Source organism: Equus quagga, chromosome 19 (genome assembly GCF_021613505.1).
Source record: "Equus quagga isolate Etosha38 chromosome 19, UCLA_HA_Equagga_1.0, whole genome shotgun sequence".
NCBI classification, from domain to species: Eukaryota; Metazoa; Chordata; class Mammalia; order Perissodactyla; family Equidae; genus Equus; species Equus quagga.
In genome coordinates this window covers 22,529,279-22,554,855 of record NC_060285.1, presented here as the reverse complement: position 1 = coordinate 22,554,855, position 25,577 = coordinate 22,529,279, and the positions used below count along the sequence as shown (strand labels likewise).

Genomic DNA, 25,577 nt, shown 5'->3' with positions numbered 1-25,577 from the left:
TTCGTTGTGGGTTCTTCTAGTTGTGGCATGCGGGACGCTGCCTCAGCGTGGTCTGATGAGCAGTGCCATGTCCGCACCCAGGATTCGAACCAACGAAACACTGGGCCGCCTGCAGCGGAGCGCGCGAACTTAACCACTCGGCCACGGGGCCAGCCCCAACAAATTTTTTTTTAATATAGAAAAGTGAACTGGAAATTCTACTTTACTGGTCACTAGTAGAAAAGCTTACTTGTTTTTTTTTTTTAGAAACCTTCCTGGGGTGAATTTTCTACGTGTGGATACAAAGCAGCAATTTTAATGAGTGCTTATAAACAGCATTTAATTGCCTGGAGAGAAAAATGAACACAATGACCTCTAATTTAAAAGTAAAGAGCTTTCTGGAAAGCTAACATAATAATAATTAACAGACCTTTACAGTTTGTCAATGCTTTCATATGAATTATCTTGTTTAATTATATCAGAAGTAAGAAATTTATTATGATTCTCATTTTAAAGAATAAGGAAATGAAGGGACAGAATGATGAAGTCACTTGTCCAAGTTTACACAGCAAGTAAGGGATGGAACTGGGACTATAACTCACATTTCCTGGTGCCATATTTCATACTCGTTCACATATGATAAGTAGCTCCCCAATCTCATTGTCACATAAAACTTTAGATAGTGCTTGCAATTTTATTAAGTACCCCCTGAAATCCTGGTACTTGAGTCATTGTTACACAGAACAGATTAAATAAAGAGATCCTTTTTTGAAAGGGTGAGGAAAAATGACGCTGATGTTTTAGAACCAATGCTTGTTTATATCATGGAGAAAGCTAGAAGTCCAAGTAGAAAGGTCTTTACAGAGGCTCTACCTTATCACTGTACTCCTGTGTTCAAGTCATAGGCAGAATATTCTTCCTTTCCACTGCATTCTAATGAAAGCATTGTTCCTAATCTAGTTATATGTCTTTTATAAAATGACCCATGAGGAAAATTCCTTCTAGAGTTTTAAGGTAGGAAAGAGTTCCTTTCTCTACATGCTTTGATAATATTTCCCTTATAATGACAGGTCTGTAGCCCGCTTTTGTCTTGGTTGCCAAGCTCAGAGTCAAGTTGTAGGCTTAGTTGCAGTATTTTCCATAATTTAAGCTTTCTGGAATATTTTTTTTTCTTTTTCTCCCTAAAAACATTTTTCTCTTTTAAACTATCTGGTTCATATCTTTTACTATTGTTTTAATGGGGTTTTATTTTACTGTAATTATATCTTTTATTTTAAGCCTTCTCAAGTCTTTTTTGAAGATAGGCAGAGTATAAATATATAGAGTTTCACTCTAAGTAACACCAGTAAGAATATGAGCACTTACTCCATTGAAAAAAATAACAAAAGTATACCAGGTGCCAATGGGTTATTTAAATGCTTCAGAAGCTCACATAGAAGAAATTTTTGTTTTGAATGCGTAGGGTAATAGAGTCTTATTTTCTTTCTTTTATTCTTTGTTTTTGTCTTTTGTTGTGGTAAGAACACCTAACTTGAGACCTACCCTCTGTTAAAAAATTTTTAAGTGCATAATATAGTATTGTTAACTATAGGCACAACATGTTACAGTAGATCTTTGGAACTTACATATCTTGCGTAACTGAAATTTTATACTTATTGAACAGCAACTCCCCATTTCTTCCTCCCTGCAACCACCGGCAGCCACCATTCTGCTCTCTTTTACTATGAGTTTGACTATTTTAGATACCTCATATGCTATAGACTGAATGTTTGTGGCCTTCCAAAATTCATACGTTGAAATTTAATCTTGCGTGATGGTATTGGGAGGTGGAGCTTTTGGGAGGTGATTAGATCACGAGGGCAGAGCCCTCACAAAAGAGATCCCAAAGAGCTCCCTTACCTGCTTCTGCCATGTGAGGACACAGCAAAAAGGCGACACTCTATGAACCAGGAAGCAGGTTCTTACCAGATACCAAATCTGCGGACACCTTGATCTTGAGCTTCCCAGCCCCCAAAACTGTGAGAAATAAATTGCTGTTGTTTATAAGCCACCAAGTCTATGGTATTCTGTTAGAGCAGCCAGAATGGTCTAAGATGTCATATAAGTGGAATCACGCTGTATTTGTCCTTCTGTGACTGGCTTATTTCACTTAGCATAATGTCATCCAGGCCAACCGGTATACGAAAAGATGCTCAGCATCAATTATCATCAGGGAGATGCAAATCAAAACCACAATGAAATATCACCTCACACCCATTAGGATGGCTATTATCAAAAAAATAAAAGATAAGAAGTGTTGACAAAGAATGAAGAAATTGGAACCCTGTAGACTGTTAGTGGAAATGTAAAATCGCGCAGCCGCTATGGAAAAAAGTATGGAAGTTCCTCAGAAATTAAAAATAGAACTATCACATGATCTAGTTATCCCATTGCTGAGTATATATACAAAAGAACTGAAGTCAGGATCTCAAAGAGATATCACCACTCCCACGTTCACTGCAGCATTATTCACAATAGTGAAGATATGAAAACAACTTAAATGTCTGTCAATGGATGAATGGATAAAGAAAATGTGTTACATACATACGATGGAATATTTTTCAGCCTTGAAAAAGAGAAGGAAATTCTTCCTTTATTCCTATGATTAAGGCTCAGTGTCACTATCACAAGCATTTCATATGTCAGCAGCAGTAGGCGATAAGGTATTTGGGATTATATGTTACACTTTTGTCAAAAACAATAAGCCTCAGTGTTTCACTTACATTTTATAATTATGCACATTTGGCATGATACAAAGAAGTAATATTGGAATTTTCTAAGGAAATTCTTGGTTGATACAGAAATCAATCTGTATATATCTTACATATATAATTTTCATATTTACAGTTCTGATTTTTGTAGGAATATAATCCACACGTCACACACACATGCATACAAACATGCATACATTTTTGAAAATAATGGCTACACAGAGAAAATAAGTTAGTATAGTCTTTGGGGAACAACACTGGGGAAATGGCCCTTATGGTCTGATTAATACTAAAGGAGGAAAGGAGATCTGACTTAGAAGGTAAAAGGTGAACCAAAAAGGCCTAAGAAATTTTTAGTACTGTCAAATAAAAACAAATCCAGACTTAGGCAATGAGGGACTTAAAAAGACTGTTACAAAGGGGTGAATGCTCCTCCCTCAGATTTCCAGGCATCTCAAAGTAAGAGAATGGTTTTTCATTTACAGAGATGGGTAAGCAGGACTAGCAGGAACTTTGAGGGGAAATGGAGCAAGTGGGTGGAGCTGAGCAGATGGCATGATCTGGATGGTATAATAGGAAATGTTTCTCTCTGTGGTCAGCTGATTCACAAAGAACTGTTAAGGAGAGATGTTCCGCTCTTTAGAGCTTGCTCAGATTTGGGGGCAAGCCAAAGTTCAGGAACCTCTGGGGAGGGGAGATGCCCTCTACTGTTTAGTCAAGCTAAGTCAGTGGATAAAAAAGGGGCAATTATACCACTTGGTCAGTACATGCAACCTACTGAAAAGTATACCCTATTGAAATGCTAACTACTTTTTCACCATAAAATTTCTTATAAGAAGCTTAGTGGATTCAAGAAGCAGGCAAACTACAATATCAAAAATTCTGCATTTATTCCCATTCATATCACTAATGTGCACATGATTTCAGCTAGTCACTTAAGTCTCTTACGAATCAGCATAAGATGAGGTTTATTGAAAGAGCTGAGATTCTTAGGAGAAAGTCACTTTTGCATGTAAAAACAGAGAACTCATCTATCTTACAGACATATATCAATTAAATTATGCATTTATTATATTAATAGATTTAAAAAGCATTTTAAAAATGAAGATCTGGCAACATTCCTGGAAGAACTTAGTTGAAATACACATACTTGAGATTTATTAGTCATTTGTCCTTAAGAGATAAAGAAGAGGAAAGTTTTAAAGAAGGACATTCTGCCAAAGCATAACCCATAAAATGAAAGATAAAAGTATGAGTCATAGAACTTCAGAGTTGGAAAAGATCTAGTCCTACCTTTGCATTTTCAAATGAGGAGACTGAGGCTCATTTTGAGATGTTGCTTTCCAAGTCACACAGCAAGTTAGTGCAGAGGTGGGAGGAGCCATCAGATCAGAATTCTTTTCCTCTCTGATGGTGAACTTCATGAGTGCAATTTTGTTTCATAGGTTATTTGCTTCACTGATGATAAATATAAAGTGAAGTTATGGTTCATTGTTAAATGAGAAGAACAAGTTTCAGATAAATTTATATAGCATGATTTCATGTTTTTAAGACATAACATCTACCTATCTATCATCTCTCATCCATCTATGATTGCAGGAAATTGGAGAAAAGAATGGAAGCATATATACCAGACTAACAATGGCTATTCACAGGAGGGATAAAGCAAGAGGATAAGAAAAAAATTTGACAAAATAGAATTTTGTGAAATGGGATGTGAAAATGAAGAGTGCAAAATTCTACCTGTAAAGTTATTATTAATAGATAGAAATTGAATGTTCTCCTAGACAAAGACTAGAAGATCATTAGAATATCCATATACACCAAACCACGGACAAAAGAAAAAAATTTTGATCTGGGGCTGGGTTATGGTTGTTTTATAAATTTGTGTAGCTATTTTAAAATAGTTTTTGCAGTAACATAAAAAATAAAAATAAGTCAAATGAAGGGCCAGCCCCATGGCATAGTGGTTAAGTTGGGTACGCTCCACTTTGGTGCCCAGGGTTTGCGGGTTCGGATCTCGGGCACTGACCTACACCACTTGTCAACTATGCCAAGGTGGGGACCCACACACAAAATAGAGGAAGATCAGCACAGATGTTAGCTCAGGGCTAATCTTCCTCAAGGAAAAAAAGAAGAAGTTTGGCAACAGATTTTTAACTTGGGGCAAATCTCCCTCACTAAAAAAACCTCCCAAAACCCAAAAAACCAAGTCAAATGAATCCTTTTTCTGAAACCACTGAAACCCATTTTAGCTCAAAATTCATAAAAAAGACAATCACATATTCACTAACAGTGTTCACTTGGCAAAACTTTAATTGTCAGCATTGATAGCTATAACATTTTATGTTTCACATATGAATGTTTATACATAGGTGTTTGTATATTTGTCTATGTATAAATTATTTATTTGTTTACCATTATATTTGCCTACTAAATTGGCATATACTTTTTTTATTGAATGGTGTAGACAATGAAAATAAAAGTAATGTATACTCATTGCACAATTTTCAAGAAATTTAGGAAAGCAGAAAATAAAAATCATTGCTAATCTTACCCAGAGATATCCACAGTAACCTTTTTGCACATGTCCTTCCAGAACTTTTTCATGCATGTGCATTTTTTTTTTTTTTTGAGGAAGATCAGCCCTGAGCTAATATCCACTGCTGATCCTCCTCCTTTTGCTGAGAAAGACTGGCCCTGAGCTAACTTCTGTGCCCATCTCCCTCTATTTTATATGTGGGATGACACCGCGGTATGACTTGATAAGTGGTGCATAGGTCCACACCCAGCATCCAAACCAGCGAGCCCCAGGCCGCAGAAGCAGAGTGTGTGAACTTAACTGCTAGGCCACTGGGCCAGTCCTGATACAATATCATTTTTGATTAGATATTTAACATTTCATCAGAGGGAATTACAGCAAATCATTTTACAAATTTTCTACTTATGGTCATTTGGTTTGATTCTACTTTTTAATAATCATAAAAAATGCTGAAATGAACATCTTTATAAACACATGTTTTGCTCTTGTCCTGTTGCTTCTTTAGAATACATTCCTATAAATGATATTTCCGGGTACTCTTGTTCATAAATTTATAAAACATTTCATTTCCTAATTCTCTAGAAGTTTATTCTGGAGTATCCAAAATCCTAGGAGATGAAAAGCCTTTTGTTATTAAGACAGTGTATCATAGAAACAATGAGTATAAGTTATAAAGTTTTTCTCATGAGTAAGTGGCCCTTGTTTATCACTTAATTCTCCATTATATTTTAGGAAAACAAATTTGTATCTAAAAGCAATCACTATGATGATCCAAAACTTATGAAGGTCTATTACCTATATTTCAAATTATTCCTAATTATTTTTACTTCCTAATCTCTTACCAGTATGAGGACGTTAATGCTGGATTTTGTAAAATGCACTGAAATATATATATAGAAGTTATTCAGCTAATATTTTTTTAAATTTATTTTATTTTTTATTTTTTTGAGGAAGATTAGCCCTGAGCTAACTGCTGCCAATCCTCCTCTTTTTGCTGAGGAAGACTGGCCCTGAGCTAACATTCATGATCGTTTTCCTCTCCTTTATATATGGGATGCCTACCACAGCATGGCTTTTGCCAAGTGGTGCCATGTCCGCACCCGGGATCTGAACCAGCGAACCCTGGGCCACTGAGAAGTGGAACGTGCGAACTTAACTGCTGCACCACCCGGCCGGCCCACAACCAATATTCTAAAAGTATCTACAAAGAAGACTATTTGCAACTGGTTTTTTAGCTCTATGGTGAATGTGCAAGGGGTATATAAAAAATATCATCCATATCCTGAAGATACTTACATAGAATAGAAATAATAGGCCATTATCCATCCTTTGTTTCTCCAGAAGTTTTTTTAAGAGAAAAATTGATAGAAGGGAAAAGAGAAGTCAAAGAAGGGAGATGTCATCTCTTATGGTCTCTTATGTACTAGGAATGTAGCTGACTACTTTCTCATGTAGTAATCTGTTAGATCTTCCCAATGATGTTGGAGGGAGGTAGGTGTTATTTGTTATAGCTGTTTTCCATGTGAAGAAGTGAGGCTTAGGCTGATGAAATGATTTTCTCAAGGTCACACTGCTAGTAATGATTAGAGTGGGTATTCAAAGCTATGACTCTGTAGGTGACATATTTTTGACTCAAAAAAGTAAGTTCTTAAGAATTTACACTTCCCAGTGATAGAACATACTGTCTCTGGATACAGCTTATCATCATGAGAAATACGGAAACGGATGTTGGTTGATGCTAGTTAATCATATACGAAAGATGTTATGGAAAGTACTCCAGTACAAGTGGAAGATTGTACTTGCTCACTTCTTTAGGCCTCTTCTAGAAGGTTAAATATTTTGTTGAATTGAAAACAGTGTACCAGTTCTCACTATTGATACATCACAGGCAAGTATCACGCCACAGAATAATACTCAACTATTTCATACTTAAGAGAAATCTAATTTCATATGTGAATATTACTTTTAATTTCAAAGCCGGAGAATCTCAGCCATATTCTAGTGATCAAAATCTGTATTATGTAGGTTATTTTAGTTTTTAACGACTATTTGGAATGAATTGTGTTAAATACATTTTAGCATCTATTGGGTTAAGAACACAGTTGGATTGGTTGATTAATAAACACTATCTCTTGATAAAGATTAGTTAACTCATGCTAGCCTAATGATTAGTGTAATTCACATTTCTACTAGGTATTCTATTATTAAGGGATTTCTTAGATTTAACCTATCTGAAAAAAAAAAAAAACTGTCACTCAGTGAAGTGTTACATAAAATAATAATAAAAATAAGTCCTCTCTTGATTTAGACAAAATAGTGTGCTTGTGTGCTAACACATTCTACTACCACCTTCCCCAGTTGGTTCTATTAAAAATAGTACTGTAGAAAGAAATAAAACTCAAAAATAAATTATGCCTGTTGCAAAGCATTTCACAGAGAGGCTTTTATGTGCAATTTAACAGTTCATGGAAAAAAGAATATTACTGGAGGCAAGGAAAATTCTTTCTCTGAAAATAAATGAAACCCAGGTCATTATTAGCATATGCATTCACTATTGGGAGGTAGAAGATATTCGGGGCTGTGATTCATTTAAATACATAACCATGTGGCCTGTGCTTTGGGGTTTGAGCTAAAGGCTTCCATATCAATATTTAGGCTTTACTAAGAGGAAGTGGTCGGTTCTACACCTAAACATCCTCAGATGGCTCCTTATAGTGCATAGGAGTATGATTTGAACAAAAGAGAAAGAAGTCAAGGGCTGGCTTCTGCTGTTCTTTGTAGGCAGCATATTTTATTGAAAGGAGTATGTCCTTCAGGAAGGAAAAAATCTACTTTTGCAACAGTAGACTTCAACATGTTACTTAACTTTTCTGAGCCTTTCTTCATCTATAAAATGGGTATAATAAGGCCTCACTGAGTTATTTTGAGAACTGAATGCAAAAACGTTTGCAGGAGTAAATTGCACAGTATCTGATGCATGGTAAGAATGGAATACATTTTAGCTTCTTTCCTCTTTGTCATGTCTCTGAAAGGGTAACTCTGGGAAATTGTAAATACATTTTTTAAAGTGCTCTGCTAGAGTTTGAGGAATGATATTGCCATCAGCAACCTCAGCGGGAGGACAGTTATCAGCTGCATCTGTAGTAAAATACCTCCTGATGCAGATCTAGAGCTATGTGGACAAATATTAGGGGGCTGGAAGCTCCAAGACATCAGGGAGAAGCAGCTTCTGGAGCTGTGGAGATATGTGCACAGAAAGAGATCCTCTTTGGGGAAAGGGCCATGTGAGCTCTTCCTGTTCCTGTAGACATGGGAGAAGGTGGAGCTTAGATCACGAGAAAAGAAAACACTTACTCTGCCTTAATTCTTAGAAACTTTCTGAGGAGGGTCTCTACAGCTATGAAGGACTCTGAACTGTAACATGGCCCTCAGACTCTTGGAGGTAGCAGAGCAAAAGCTTAGAAAGTGGGGTTGTGGGATTAACGTTAGCTACTGCTTTCAGAGCTATGTATTTTTCAGCAAATGGCTTAAGAATTACACATTATCTATCCAATATAGACAGTGTAGTCTATGATGAAATCCTTCAAAAATTCATTTGTCTTTGAATACAATTTAACCTTAAACATTTGAAAAAATCCCAGCCTTAAAAAATGCTTTTTAAATAAATACTATTTTTTATATTCATGTACTTGAGATTAATCTAATACAGTCCATACACCTGAAATCTGTTTAGTGTAGCAGGAAATTATTAAAGCCAGTTTAGCAATAGAAGGTGTTTATAAGATTATCTGCCACCCCTGTACTGTAAAGTTTGGGCGCTTGATTACTCTGCATATTTGCTCTTGTGTAATGATAAGCAAGTCCTGTGGAGCCACTTACTGCCTCCAGTTTACTTAAGTGATCCTCAATTTCATCAAGAAGGTTATCAACCAGATTCCTAGAAATGTGGCAATTTGAAGGAGTTCCAATGAATATGGTAAATGTCCTAACTTGAAAGTGCTTCCTTGTAATACAAGGACAGTGGTTAAGAAATAAAACTTCATGTGGAAGAAAGACTCCACATGAAAGCAATTAGAATATGAGTAGTTATCTCAACTACAATCCTCACTGATCGAAAAGATAAGCAAGATTTCCCAAGTATTTTCCTGTGTAGCAAACACTCTAATTGGAAAGGTAAGTCATGCATACTTGGATAAGAAGGCAAGAGAATTTTTATTTATTGATCACCTGGAATGTTCTAGGTTATAGTAGTACAAGTATATAATTTAATCTTATAGAAGTCTTATGAGGTGATTGTGCAAACTCTGAATTTATAGAGGAGGAAGCATCAAAGAGGTCACAAAGCCAGTGAATTGCAAAGCTGGGATCTGAAACCAAGTCTATCTAACTTCAAAACTTGTTCTCTGAAAAATCCTATACATGGGAGTACATGAAGATATAAAATTTACTATCATATCACATACCTAGCATCACCAAAGAACAGGATATTCTACATAATATGAGGTATTCAATATAACGAATTATACTGACAGGGCCAACTTGTTTGGCATTTAAATCTGGTTTCCAGTGGGAAACCAGAAGTTACGTTTGCAAAAATTATGCATTAATATTATTCTGAGTGAGAACCTAAGGGACTGACTTAAAATTAATGCAGTAAATTTTATTTACTTTTATTTGTCTTAGTCCTGGACAGTTGAGGTTTCTTGATAAGTTTCAAACTACCATGTAATTGCTGAGGAAATCTTTTTTTAAAAAAGAGGAAAGTGGTTTCTGTGAGTGGAACTAGTTCATAGAGACTGCTCAAACTTTGAGCTGGTTCATATTGATAGGAGAGTGACGATGAGCGTGTTCCAAATCTTCCTGGTCCAATAAATATTTTGTTTACAGAATTCCTAAAATTCACATATGCAGGTGGGGGTAAGGGCAAACAAAAACTTTGAAACAAAATGGGCAAGACATGGAAAATTTATTGCTGACCCTGATCCTTCATGTATCTCTATTGGTTATGATTTTATTCTCTCAATCATCTTTGGAGGTTTTTTAGCAACAATCACCATAAATGCTCAAGAAACTATGCAGCTCTATTAAAGCCAGACATAGTGATGGGCTCAGTGGCCTTCCACAGCAAAAGTCTAGAGACTGACAATATCTCCTAGGTAAAGTAGTATTTCCTCTTGCTTATTCTAAAATTACCTTCCATTAATTTCATTGCACATCTTTCCCACTATCAAGAAAAAAGAGGATACTCAGATTTCATAAAAATAATTTAGACCATTTAGGTGTTGGGAAAACTGGACAATCACATGCAAAAGAATGAAAGTAGACCATTACCTTATGCCATACACAAAAATTAACTCAAAAAGGATTAAAGATTTTAATGTAAAATCTGAAACCATAAAACTTGTAGAAGAAAACATAGGCAGTATGCTTTTTGGCATCGGTCTCAGTATCTTTTTGAATACCATGTCTCCTCAGGCAAAAGAAACAAACAAGCAAAATAAACAAATGAGACTACATCAGACTAAAAATCTTCTACATGGCAAAGGAAGCCATCAAAAAAAAAAAATGAAAAGACAACTCATTAACTGGGAGAAAATATTTGCAAATCATGTATCTGACAAGGAGTTAATTTCCAAAATATATAAAGAACTCATACAACTCAACAACAAAAAAATCAAACAACCTGATCAAAAAATGGGCAGAGGATATGAACAGACATTTCCCAAAGAAGATATACAGATAGCCAACAGGCACAAGAAAAGATGTTCAGCATCACTAATTATTAGGGAAATGCAAATCAAAACTACAATGAGATATCACCTTATACCTGTCAGAATGGCTATTATTAAAAACACAAGAAATAACAAGTGTCGGAGAGGATGTGGAGAAAAGGGAACCCTCATACAATCTGGAGGGAGTGAAAACTGGTACAGCCACTATGGAAAACAGTACGGAGATTTCTCAAAAAATTAAAAATAGAAACACCATATGATTCAGCTATCCCACTTCTGGGTATTTATCCAAAGAACATGAAATCAACAATTCAGAGATTTATGCAGCCCTATGTTCATCGCAGCATTATTCAAGATGTGGAAGCAACCCAAATACCCATCAACAGATGAATGGATAAAGAAGATGTGGTATATATACAATGGAATATTAGTCATAAAAAAGGACAAATTGTGCCATATTCAACAACATGGATGAACCTTGATGGTATTATGCCAAGCAAAATAAGTCAGACAGAGAAAGACAAATATCATATGATTTCACTCATATGTGGAAGATAAGCAAAGAAACACATAGATATGGAGAATGGATTAGTGGTTACCAGACGGGAAGGGAAGTGGGAAGAATGAAAGGAGTAAAGAGGCACATATATATGGTGATGGATAAAAATAGACTATTGGTGGTCAACACGCAGTCTACACAGAAGCTGAAATATAATAATGTACACCTGAAATTTACACAATGTTATAGACCAATATGATCTCAAAATAATTTAGACTATTTACATTGATAGAGTCTGGAATTTTCTGGGTTTTTTTGCTGGGGTACCCTGGAATTTTATGCTCTCTTTTAGTAACTACCTTATCTGGTACCAATTAACCATTGGGCTTGTTATGACCAGTATTCCAACTGACACATCACAACAATTTCAAAGAATACAGCAAATTTAACACAAAGACCGTGAGACTAGCTAACATCATAAGGTTCTTTTTTTTTTTTCAAGATTGGCACCTGAGCTAACAGCTGTTGCCAATCTTTTTCTTTCTTTTTTTTTTGCTTTTTCTCCCCAAATCCCCCAGTACATAGTTGTATATTTTAGTTGTGCATCATAAGGTTCTTATGGAAAGGGCTGATGTGTTTTTATCTTGGTATGCCCACAGTGTCAAACACAACGTCTCCCACATGGTAGGGCAAGTGGGGAGCCAAAATGTAACACATATCGACTTGTGTCAGACTCTACATATATGCCATTGCTCATGTCTCTACAAAGATCCTATATTAATATCCCCATTTCTGTTGATGAGAAAACTGAGTTGCCTGAGATCAAGCAGCTAGTAAAAGCAGAGCTGAAATTTGAATTCACATCTCTCTGATTTTTTACTTCATCATGTGATTTCCTGACCACACTCAGTACCCCAATACATTATTCCTGGAATGCCATCTTTGTAGGACTGTTTATCACCTCTCTAGTTTTATCTAGCTTTGAGAGGGAAAAGCCTGTAGCCCAGTAGAGCCATAATTCACAAATGGCCTAATAGCCAATGGGAATGCCACATGTTCATAATTACTGTGTAATTAAGAGGTGAAAATTAAGGCGCATACAGAACCAGTCTTTGTTAATAGTAATGATGCTTTGAGGACTGAGTCTCTACTTCCATTTTCATTGTCACTGTAGAAAAATAGTAAATAGAGGCAATGGGTAGGATCCGGGTATGAGAGGTGAAAAGAGGAGAATTAAGGGAAAATAATCTGTGGATTTCTTTACCATTAAAATACCTTTCAAAGGCAGCTTTGCCTGAGTGGCATTTTTAACATTTCCCTTATTTTCACTATAATCACATTTATGATATTTTTACAATTCTGTGGTACTACCTGCTTAAAGAATTTTAGAACATTAGAGTAATGCTCAACGTCACCTAAGTCTCCCAACAAAAAAGCTGTAGGTCTTTGCTTGAACATCCTTAGTATCAGGGAATTTACTATTGATAAGAAAATCAATAGTCACATCAATCAAAAATCTGCATTCCTACAACTTTCTTGAAATTATTCTGTTAGCATACCTGAAAGAACTAGGTGGCAACATACATTCCTACGCTAGTTCTTTGGATACCAGGAAAGTCCTCAATATTTATCAGCATTTCTGTGTGAGAGACCTGGTTACACATGCTACCACAGAGCTAATATCATACTTGTATCACTAAACATATGCACACAATTTTTCAAAAATTTTTAGTTTCTAAAATCTAAAACAAATGTACATTTCAGAAAAAATATTTAACTTTTAAAAAAATTATTGCTTAATTAATATGGGCCGGCCATATTAGAATAATTTAAGTTCTTGTTCTAGCACAGGAGAAATAAGTGAGCCCTAGAAGGGTCTCATTTAGACCTGAATATTCCCTTCAGTGACTGCAAGCCTGGATTTCCATGTCACTTCTTATCCACCCAGGCCGAGTGCACCATAAGAGAACTGGTCTCCAACTTTCCTGTGCTTAAGAGTCACTTGGAGTGCTGTTTAAAAGCCCCTGGTGACTAGTCAAAGGGCCACAGAGTCCCGTAACTGTTTACCCTATAATATATCAAGGCTTCTCTCTCACAGACTTTATTCTTATTATCTCTACAGAAACATCAAGTATCGCTACTAACTTAAACATGAGTTTCCTGAGAGCTTAGAAATCACCTGTTTTAACTTCAAATTTTATAGATCTATCTAATCTACAGTTACAATACTATGTAGTGGGAGGGTAGAAATGGAGCTGGGTCTTTGACTCTTTCCAGAAGAGCAGTTTCTTTAGTATGAATATTACTGTTATTTTTAGGTTTAGCTATATGGCATCACCCATCAGTATTAAGCAAAAAGTCTTCAGAGAAAGGTACAAATGGCCTTCCACTCTGAGCTTTAATTGTAGGGAAGAAAAGGTAATATATTAAGGGTATTATATTAAAAGGTAATATATTAAATAGTGATTGCAAAACTGACTATTTGTGAGACTCTACTAGGTATTCTGGGATATACGAAGATGAGTAACACATAGTTCTTGCCATACTGGAGCTTACACCTTGGAGAAGTTGTTAACCACTTTGGCCAGGATGAAATGAGGTATTTCACTGAACGAGAGATAGTAGTGTATTAAGTCATCATATTCCACCACACTTTGAACATATTTGAAACACTTTGAAGTGTTTATACTTAGCTCTTAAAGTTGAAACTCCGTTAACGTTAACTGGCATGGTGAAATAGCATATGGGAAAATATCTTTCACTTTGCTAAATCAATGTACTTAGAATTGATGTTGTTTAGAGGTCACAGGTCTTTGATATGAGAGGAAGGAAATAATTTGCAGCTGCTGTTATTATGATAAAACATGAAATTATCTAAAGACCATCATTTTCTAGCTAGTTCTTGAACACATTTATCCATTACAAGGTAGAGCAGAGGTTTCCTTACTTGTGATCTCACCATTTATTTCTTTAAGTCCACTGTTAATTCCAACATCTATGGAACTCATTATTTTGTCAATCTGTGAAAAACAAAAATCATATAAATGAATTACTACATTCACTTTTAGCATTGCATTTTAAAATAACTTTCAAATGCCAGAAGCATATATTCTTGATACTATTACTGCTAAATAGTACAGTTAAGAGACTGACAAAGGTTTAAAGGGAAGCAAACATCTTTTGAATTGCTTCTAAAAACATTAACTAAGTTTTCCTTTCTTAAACTTCCAAAATCAGTTACCTTTTCTTTGTATTTTCTAAAATAAACTTTGTTTGGACCTACATGGGTCAGTAAATTAGGAATTGTGTATTCTTTAAACTCAGAAGGGCAAGAGGTTGAGGATGAGCCCATGTGATGAGGTCTGTCCTCTCGGGCATCCTTCCTCTTGTGTCTGAGGCATGCATCTCATCTGACTGGTGAAGGGGCAGGTTTCAGTTTGTGGGCAGGGCCATGGGAACCAAGTTCTTACTCAATGGTTTGATCAGCCACAGGCTGATTTGTGGCATGTAATCACAAGAATCTAGGCATGGAAACAACTTAATTCTAAGAGATAAGTTAAATGTTAATTAAACCTGCCTGGTTCAAAACGGACTTCAGATGTTATTCACAGAGTTAATACACATAAGCAATGGATAGATTCAATTAAACTATCAAGCTACTAGTATGGAATCTATAGGAAGATACCACTATCTAAGCTTTAGCCGTTTATGGTTTAATCCCCCTCCTCATAATCTTAACAACCTTAGTAAAATGGCAGGTTTCAGAAAGGATGATGAGTATTACTTAAATGTCCCATTTTGTTCACTCTGAAACAGATGCAGAGAGATAAGTGATTTTCCCAAACAGCTCAATTCAGAATGTCAATATCAGAACCATTTCCCTTTCTAGTTCTCAGAATACTGCAGTGACCTAGTGTGCTTTAAAACCTAATCCAAGTGGCACAGTCTTTTGAGAGACAAAATGTGACATGTTAGAATGAAATGCCAAGAGCGAGTGTGGTCGATGCTTTGCAGAAATTCAAGGAAAAGCAAGAAACATTATTTTATGACGTAGTCCTCCTTGGGACAAAGGATGATATTTCATAACCTTACAGTATACTTACTTTCTGAGTAATTCTATGAAATTAAAGACTTTAAGTAGAGCTTAAATTGGTGATACTTGACTCCAACACATTTTTTCTTTAATGTCTCTCTGATAGTTGTAAAAGGGAAATATTAGGTAATTTGTGTTTATTATATGGTACTTGGAAGAGAGCCAGGACTATTCTGTTTACCACTAAGGTTAAGATTATAAGGAGCTCTTCTCAAAATATAAGTTATTTTAAAAAAGGGAGACGAGCTAACAAAAAGTTTAGCAAGTAGCAAAATGATACAGAGCAGCAAAAATACAAAGATTTTCCTCAATTTGTCAGCTGCAGTGCTTGGTAGGACATAATGTGAATATTCTCTTGTACCTCATAGCTAGTTATTACTTCTGCTTGATATCAATTTCTATGGAAACAATAGATTTCTCCACATGTGTGGAACTGTGTTTTCACGCTTGCTGTGAAATTATCATGTATTACCCCTAGAACCTTTCTCTTCCACTTGGAGCTGTATGCATTTGTTGATATTTTTTTGCCTCTGAAAGACTTGAAAGGCTGAAAATCCTTCCCCCAAACCTCCCTCAACTCTAAAGCCTTATATAAAGAACAAGAACAAAGCTTACTTCTTCCCATTCGGAAGTGAAGGACGGTGTTCTTTCAGAATTTCCTTTAGAACTATGTTCAGCAGTTGAAGATTCGCTCCTATTAACTCTTGATGTTTTCTCATTTGAAGGGTAGGCAATGAGATCAGAATCTGATTTAGAGACACTTTTAGATAAATGCATGTCGATCAGGGCTTTTGGCAATGACCTTATTCTCCCCAGGGTACAGGCTCTCTCCACAAATCCCCCCGTGTTCACAATCCATTGGTCCCCATTCCGGGATCCACTCCTACTTGTTCTTGTGCCAACAATAGTATGGTTTTCGAGTTGGTTGCTTTTTTTGTGAAAAATTGTTCTACTGACCACTTTGGGTTTAATTTTCTTTACCGAAGGTTCTGAGTTATTTTCCATTGGAGATTTCTTGGAAGGCAAAGGACTACTTGCCAAGCTGACTTCATCTTGTGCTTCTTCACGTTCATCTTTTTTCCCATAGAGATGAAATGGATTTTCCGGGGACTCACAGGCTGGAGAGGATCCATGGAGAAGGCCTGCAAATTGCCCAGGATCATATTCTTTTGGGGGATCATTGTCCTCCTGTTGAGAGAGGTCATCTGCAAAAGAGGGGAAGATGTCAGGATGCTTATTTATGAAAGACTCCAAAAGCCTTGATACAATAGCAGTGGCCTTTTGAATTTGTTCAATGTCCAGACATTTGATTTATTGCTACACAGTGATATCTTGACTTTTTGAAATACCCATGACTCTACAGAGTGCCATGTATATAGTGAATTTGTGTGTGTTTGTGTATCTGTGTGTGTGTTTGAACCAGATCTTCCTGATATACCTTAGGGTGCATTTCAAAGTTATGAATTGGGTATTAATTAAGTAATTTCATACCCTTCTCCCTTGTCCCCAGGGAGTATGTTTTATACTGGATAAAAAAATTGGATTTTCTTAAAGTGAAACACCTACATCCAAATGCTTGCAATAAATGAATCATTGTGCAGTGGACATCAGGCAGGTAAATCAAGATCATAAATAATGATATCCCTCTGCCCTTCTCCTAACAAATAAATTTAAAAAAGAATCTTGAAATGAAGCATAATTAGAAATAATTTGAGATTAATAATCCTGATAGTGTTACTTTAAACATAAAATTAAGAATAATTCTATGTAGATTACATAATTTAGACAAAAAGCATTTGTTCAGACTTAACATAGGCAGATAATGCAACCCATATATCACTAAAAAGCAAGATTCTTTTATAAGAAGTTGATGTTGAGCTATTAACACAAAGTTATCTTTTTCTTTCTTTTCTGAAATAGCATTAGTTATTTTTGAACTTTTTCAGATCTTTGAAAATGTAATATAGAAAAGAAACCAAAGAATGATAATTTTATTGCTTTAAAATTTTTTCTAAGATAAAATATAAACATTCTTTGAGATTTTAAAATGACCTTTTTTATGACCTAATTTGTCTTTTAAAGATAGACTGTGTAAAAATCTGGCCAAAAAACTTTGCAAAGGAAGTCAGTTTACTTTTTTGACTTGTCATTTTAATTAATATAGCTAAATATTTGCCAAGATCAAAAATTTAATTACCTAATTAGCCCATAAACCCACTCTTGTGAAAAAGTCAAATATAGCCAATGTGGTATATAATAACAACAAATCCAAAGCTGACTTGCTGAAAGGGGCTCTCACCCTGCTGCACCTGGTAAGTGGCCCTGGCTGGCACCAGAGCCCATACTAGGTGGTTCCAGCTCCGGGGGACCAGATCCACACACCAGTGCACCCACAGCAATCATGGCCCTGGCACAACAGGAAGGTGCATGCAGTCTACACAGAGGACACACCTGGAGCACCTGGGTCTGGTGAGCAAGGGGGATTGCACTACTAGGCCCTATAGGTTACCTTCTACATAAGGCCACCTCTTCAAGACTGGGAGATACAGCTGATCCACAGAAACAAACACAGAGAGTTAGGCAAAATGAGGAAACAAAGGAATACATTCCAAACAAAAGAAGACAAAACCTAAGAAAAAGAACTAAATGAAGTGAAGATAAGGAATCTACCAGATAGAGTTCTAAGTAATGGTCATAAAGATGATCACCCAACTCAGGAAAACAATGGATGACTGCAGTGATAGCTTCAACAAAAATGTAGAAAATATGAAAAAGAATCAATGAGAGCTGAAGAATACAATAACTGAAGTGAAAAATACACTAAAGGCAATCAACAGCAGATTAAATGATGCAGAAGAATGGATCAGTGATCTGGAAGACAGGGTAATGGAAATCATCCAATCAGAACAGCCAAAAAAAAAAAAAAAAGAATTAAAAAAAATGAGAATACCTTAAAGTATCTCTGGGACAACATCAGGCATACTAAAATTCGCATTAGGGGCCCCAGAGGGAGAAGAGAGAGAGAGAAAGGGGCAGAAAACCTACTTGAAGAAATCATGGCTGAAACTTCCCCAATCTGGTGAAGGAAACAGACTCCCAAGTTCAGGAAATACAGAGAGTCCTAAATAAGATGAACCCAAAGAGACCCACACCAAGACTTATAATAATTAAAATGTCAAAAGTTAAGATAAAGAGAGAAAAGCAGCAAGAGAAAAACAATTAGTTATGTAAAAGGGAGCCCCCATAACACTATCAGCTGATTTTTCAGTAGGAACTTTACAGGCAAGAAGGGAGTGGCATGATATATTCAAAGTGCTGAAAGAAAAAACTTACAACCAAGAATACTCAACGTGGCAAGGTTTTCATTCAAAATTGAAGAAGAGAGAGTTTCCCAGACATGCAAAAGCTAAAGGAGTTCATCATCACTGAACTAGCCTTACAAGAAATGCTAAACAGACATCTTTTCATGGAGGGAAAAAAGGCCATAACTAGAAATAATAAAAATTATAAGAGAAAAAAAAATCTCACTGGTAATGGCAAACCTATAGCAAAGGTCGTGGATCAAGCATCTATATAGCTTGTTTAAAGGTTAAAAGACAAAAGTAGTAAAATCATTTACATCTACAATAATTAGTTAAGGTATACACAAAATAAAAAAATGTAAAATATGATGTCAAAAACATAACACTTGGGTGAGAGAAGTGAAAATGTTATGCTTTAAGAAAGTGCTTGAATTGAAGGGACCATTAACTTAAAATAGACTACTATATACATAGATTGTTAAATATGAAGCTCATTGTAACCACAAACTAAAAACCTATAGTAGATAAACAAAAAATATAGAAATGAGTATAAATATAACACTAAAGAAAGTCATCAAATCACAACAGAAGAGAGCAAGAAAAGAAGAAAGGAAGAGAGAAAAACTACAAAAACAACCAGAAAACAATGAACAAAATGGCAATAAGCACATACTTATCAATAGTTACTTTAAATGTAAATGGACTAAATGCTCCATTCAAAAGACACAGGGTGGTTGAATTAAAAAAAAAAACAAGACACGTATATATACTGCCTAAAAGAGACTCACTTCAGATCTAAAGACAAACACAGACTGAAAGTGAAGGAATGGAAAAGGATATTCCATGGAAATAGAAACAAAAGGAAACCTTGGGTAGCAAGACATATATCAGGAAAAATAGACTTTAAAACAAAGACTGTAGCAAGAGACAAAGAAGGGCATTGCATAATTATAAAGAAATAAATCCAAGAAGAGGATGCAACACTTGTAAATATCTATGTCCCTAACATAGGAGCACCTAATTACATAAAGCAAATATTAATAGACAGAAACAGGGAAATTGACAGTAATACAATAATAGCAGGGGACTACAACACCACATTTACATCAATAGATAGATCATCCAGACATAAAATCATCAAAGAAACATGGGCCTTAAATGACACTTTAGAGCAGATGGACTTAATAGATGTATACAGAGCATTCCATCCAAAAACAGAAGAATACACATACTTTTCAAGTGCACCTGGAATGTTCTCCAGGATAGATCACATGGTAGGCCACAAAACAAGTCTCAATAAATTTAAGAAGACTGAAATGATATCAAGCATCTTCTCCGACTAGATACAAGAGTATGACACTAGAAATCAATTGCCAGAAGAAAACTGGGAAAAACACAAATACCTAGAGGCTAAACAACATGTTACTAAACAAACAATGGGTCAATGAAGAAATCAAGGAGGAAATTAAAAAATACTTCTAAACAAATGAAAATGGAAACACAACATTCTAAAAATCTATGGGATGCAGCAAAAACAGTTCTAAGAGGGAAGCTTATAGCAATACAGGGCTACCTCAAGAAACAAGAAAAATCTCAAACAAACAATCCAACCTTACACATAAAGGAACTAAAAAAAAGAAGAACAAACAAAGCCTAAAGTTAGTAGAAAGAAGGATATAATAAAGATTAGAGTGGAAATAAATGAACTAGAGACTAATAAAACAATGGAAAAGATCAGTGAAACTAAGAGCTGATTCTTTGAAAAGATGAGCAAAATTGATAAACTTTTAGCCAGACTCATCAAGAGAAAGAGAGAGGGCTCGAATAAATAAAATCAGAAGTGAAAGCAGAGAAGTTACAACCAACTGCACAGAAATACAAAGGATCATAAGAGACTACTATAAACAATTATATGCCAACAAATTGGACAACCTAGAAGAAATGGATAAATTTTTAGAAACATCCAATCTTCCACAACTTAATCAGGAAGAAACAGAAAAAAAATAGGAACAGACCAATTACTAGTAATGAAATTGAATCAGTAATCAGAAAACTCCCAATAAACAAAAATTCAGGACCAGATGGCTTCACAAGTGAATTCTACAAAACATTTAAAGAAGAGTTACTATCCATCCTTCTCAAATTATTCCCAAAAATTGAAGAGGAAAGAACACTTCCAAACTGATTATACAAGAACAACATTGCCCTGCCACCAAAATCAGGTAAAGACACTATAATAAAAGAAAATTACAGGCCAATATTCCTAATATGCATAGATGCAAAAATCCTCAACAAAATATAAACAAAAAGAATTCAACAATACATTAAAAGGATCATACAACATGATCAAGTGGAATTTGTTCCAGGAACACAAGGATAGTTCAATATCTGCAAATCAATCAATGTGATACACTACATTTAAAAAACAAAGGGTAAAAATCATGTGATTACCTCAATAGATGCAGAAAAAGCATTTGACAAAATTCAACATCAGTTTATGATAAAAATTCTCAACAACGTGGGTATAGAGGAAAATACCTCAACATAATAAAGCCCATATATGACAAACCCACAGCTAACATCATACTCAATAGCAAAAAGCTAAAACTATTCCTTTAAGATCAGGATTAAGACAAAGATGAACAAAAGGGATCACCCCTTTTATCCAACATACTATTGGAAGTCCTAGCCACAGCAATGAGTCAAGAAAAAGAAATAAAGAAAAGAAATACAGAAATAAGGAAAAGGAAAGAAAGAAGTAAAACTGTCACTATTCATAGATGACATGATACTGCATATAGAAAACCCTAAAGAATCCACCAAAAAAATATTAGAACTAATAAATGAATTCAGTAAAGTTGTAGGATAAAAAATCAATATACAGAAATCTGTTACATTTCTATACACTAATAATAAACAATCAGAAAGAGACATTAAGGAATCAATCCCATTTACAATTGCACCAAAAAGAATAAAACACCCAGGAATGAATTTAGCCAAGGAGGTTGAAAACCTGTACCCTGAAAACAATAAGACATTGATGAAAGAAATTGAAGGCAACACACGTAAATGGAAAGATACAATATGTTCATGGACTGGAAGAATTAATATTGTTGAATGTCCATACTGCTCAAAGCAGTATACAGATTCAATGCAATCCCTATCAAAATACTAAAGGCATTTTTCACAAAACTAGAACAAATAATTCTAAAATTTGTATGGAACCACAAAAGACCCTGAATAGCCAAAGCAACCTTAAGAAAGATGAACAAAGCTAGAGGTATCACACTCCCTGATTTCAAACTATACTACAAAGCTATAGTAATCAAAACTGTATAGTACTGGCAGAAAAACAGACACATAGATCAATAGAACAGAATAGAGAGTTCAGAAATAAACCCACACATATATGGTCAATTAATCTATGACACAGGAGGCAAGAATATACAATGGGGAAAACACAGTCTCTTCAATAAATGGTGTTAGGAAAACTAGACAGCTAAATGCAAAAGAATGAAACTAGAAGACTTTTTTATATCATATACAAAAATAAACTCAAAATGGATTAAGGACTTAAATGTAAGACCTGAAACCATAAAACTCCTAGAAAAAAACATAGGCAGTCAACAATTTGACATTGGTCTTAGGAATATTTTTATGGATCTGTCTTCTCAGGCAAAGACAACAAAAGTAAAAATAAATAAATGAGATTGCATCAAACTAAAAAGCTTTTGCACAGTGAAGGGAAGCATCAATGAAACAAAAAGACAGCCAATTGAATGGGAGAGGACATTTGCAAATGATATATCTGATAAGGGGTTAATATCCAAAATATATAAAGAATTCACACAATATCAAAAAAACAAACAATCCAGGGCCGGCCCAGTGGCTCAGTGGTTACGTTTGCACATTCCACTTTGGCAGCCTGGGGTTCACTGGTTCAGATCCCGGCTGCAGACCTATGTACTGCTTGGCAAGCCACGCTGTGGTAGGCATCCCACATATAAAGTAGAGGAAGATGAGCACAGATGTTAGTTCAGGGCCAGTCTTCCTCAGCAAAAAGAGGAGGATTGGCAGCAGATGTTAGCTCAGGGCTAATCTTCCTCAAAAAAAAAAAAAAAAAACCCCAAACAATCCAATTAATAAATGGGCAGAAGACCTCAATAGGCACTTTTCAAAAGAAGACACACAGATGGCCAACAGACACATGAAAAGATGCTCAACATGAATAGTCATCAGAGAAATGCAAATCAAAACTATAAAGGGATATCACCTTACACTTGTTAGAATGGGCTATTATCAAAAAGACAATAAATAAAATTGTTGGTGAGGATGTGGGGAAAAGGAAACCCTTGTACACCTTGGTAGGAATGTAAATTGGTGCAGCCACTATGGAAAACAGTATGGAGGTTCCTCCAAAAATTAAAAATAGAACTACCATATGATTCAGCAATTCCACTTCTGGCTACTTATCTGAAGAAAACAAAAATGCTAATTTGAAAAGATACATGCACCTGTGTGTTCATTGCAGGATTATTTACAATAGCCAAGATACGAAAGCAACCCAAAGTCCATCGATAGATGAACAGATAAAGAAGATGTGGTATGTATACATATATACAATGGCTGGGCCGGCTCTGCGGCCGAGTGGTTAAGTTCCCGCGCTCCGCTGCGGCTGCCCAGGGTTCGGATCCTGGGCGTGAACATGGCACCGCTCGTCACGCCACGTTGAGGCGGTGTCCCATATCCCACAACTAGAAGGACGTGCAACTAAGATATACAACTGTGTACAGGGGGGGTTGGGGAGATAAAGCAGAAAAAAAAAAAAATAGATTGGCAACAGTTGTTAGCCCAGGTGCCAATCTTTAAAAAATAAAATAAAATAACTTTTTTAAAGTTGACTTGCTGATTTACACTTTACAGAAGTTAGTTATTGTTATAAAGCCAAACACCAAAGTTTTTATAAATTAACAATAACATTTAATAGGTATGTGCTATTTATTAGGCACTGAATTAGGGGTTATATTTATAGTATCTCATTTGATCCTCATAACAATCCTGTGGAATGATTAATAATAATCATGATTTTCTGATAGAGATATGGCCAGAATATTGAATTCACATATTTAAACAAATTGGCAACCACAAGAAGTCTCAATAGATATTTGTCCAGAGAATACTGTAGACAAACTGACTTTATTGAAGTTTTGCCCCAGGTCCCTATTCTGTTCTCTCCCCTGGAGCTGATAGAAGAAGATTTGCTCCTGGCTTTGCATATCCCCAGACCTCCCCCTAGTTCCTGTTTGACTTTTCCAAACAGAAAATGTCCCCCTATCCATTTTGTCCTCCCCTCACAACAGAGACCCTTCTCAGGGTACAATAGCGGGTGGAGGGTGAGGCAAAGCAGCTTTGAACTTGCTCTAAAGGCTAGAGTTTATGGCCTATTATATCCATCTTTTTAGAAGTCAAAATTAACACTTAGACAAGTTGATAAAGTTTCCCCAGCTAGCAAGTGGTTAAGCTGAGATTCACACTAAGGTCTATCAGATTCCCATATCCATTGGCCTGGAAAATATATTACTATTAAGATAAAAGAACAATCTGGAGTTCCAGGACAAGTAAGTAGGCTCTTTGTGGGGAGGGACATGTTTCTCCTGTTTATGAGTGTTTCTGGAATTTGGGAAAAGTGGATTAAAACTTTTTTTGCTCCATGGAGGTAAGCTAATATTATGAGGGAATGAAACCTGGCATTCTGTTCCAATTTATTTTCTCTTTTTTTCCCTAGACTATTTGGATCCCCCATAGTGCTTTACCACATAAGCAAGTTGGCATGGGATGACAGCAATGGGTAAATAATGTAGAAGGAAAGAGGAACTCTGAAATAAGGAAGTTTAGAAATTTATTTTGAAAGCTGCTAAAGAAGGCTAAATGGTTTGAGTTTGAAAGGAAAATTAAAAAGAATCAGCCTATTGTGGGAAAAAGATTCTGTAAATCTCCACTGAGCGGTTTCTGAGAAGTTCATGATAATGAAAGTTTTAGGGACATAATGTTATTTAAAGTTTTCTGTGAATACTATTATTAGGTCACCATCCCTTCTGTGGTTTGACCAAAATGACTATGATTACAACCCCAAAATGCTTTCTATCACCCAAGTCCTCTAGTTACCAGCAGTCACTTCCCTAAGTAGAAGAGAATTTAGTTATTAGCTTATAAGCTTAGTTTTTTGAATAATAGTTCTTAGCATCATGATAGTTGATGACATTTTGGCTAAGACTTGTGAAAAGGCAAATATTCCTTGCTTATTTCAGTAGCCAAGCTCCTTAAGGATTATTCAAATCAAAGTCAATGAGATGTTGATATGAAACCTCCTGAAATACCTGTTTGGTGGATTGATCGCCCCAATCTGCAACGGCTCCCTGTAGCCACATTTCAGCCTGTATCCATTCCTCCCACATGACTCTGGGTGTGGCCACATGCCTTGCTTTGGTCAATGGAAGAATAGAAAACGTGAGGTAAGCAGGGACTTGAAAAGGACTTGTGCACTGAGGCTTGTTCTCTTGCTGCTCTTGGAAGCTTGCTGCCATGTGAACAAGCCCAGGCTGGCTTGTTGGATGGTAAAATGATACCTTACTCAGCTGTTTGAAATTGTAGGTTTTATTATTTTTCAAGTATGATGAGGT

At 35.7% G+C, this 25,577-nt stretch overlaps 1 protein-coding gene across 1 annotated transcript in view; it reads right to left on the bottom strand.

Annotated features, from left to right (window-relative positions):
• Nucleotides 1–25,577, bottom strand: part of ANKS1B (ankyrin repeat and sterile alpha motif domain containing 1B) — a 1,013,016-nt gene that overhangs the window by 414,749 nt on the left and 572,690 nt on the right. Inside the window, exons 13-14 of the mRNA XM_046646005.1 lie at nucleotides 16,211–16,800; nucleotides 14,450–14,522 (exon numbers count right to left, since the gene is read on the bottom strand). Of these exons, the coding sequence (XP_046501961.1) occupies nucleotides 14,450–14,522; nucleotides 16,211–16,800 (663 nt within the window). The remainder of the gene's footprint in view (nucleotides 1–14,449; nucleotides 14,523–16,210; nucleotides 16,801–25,577) is intronic.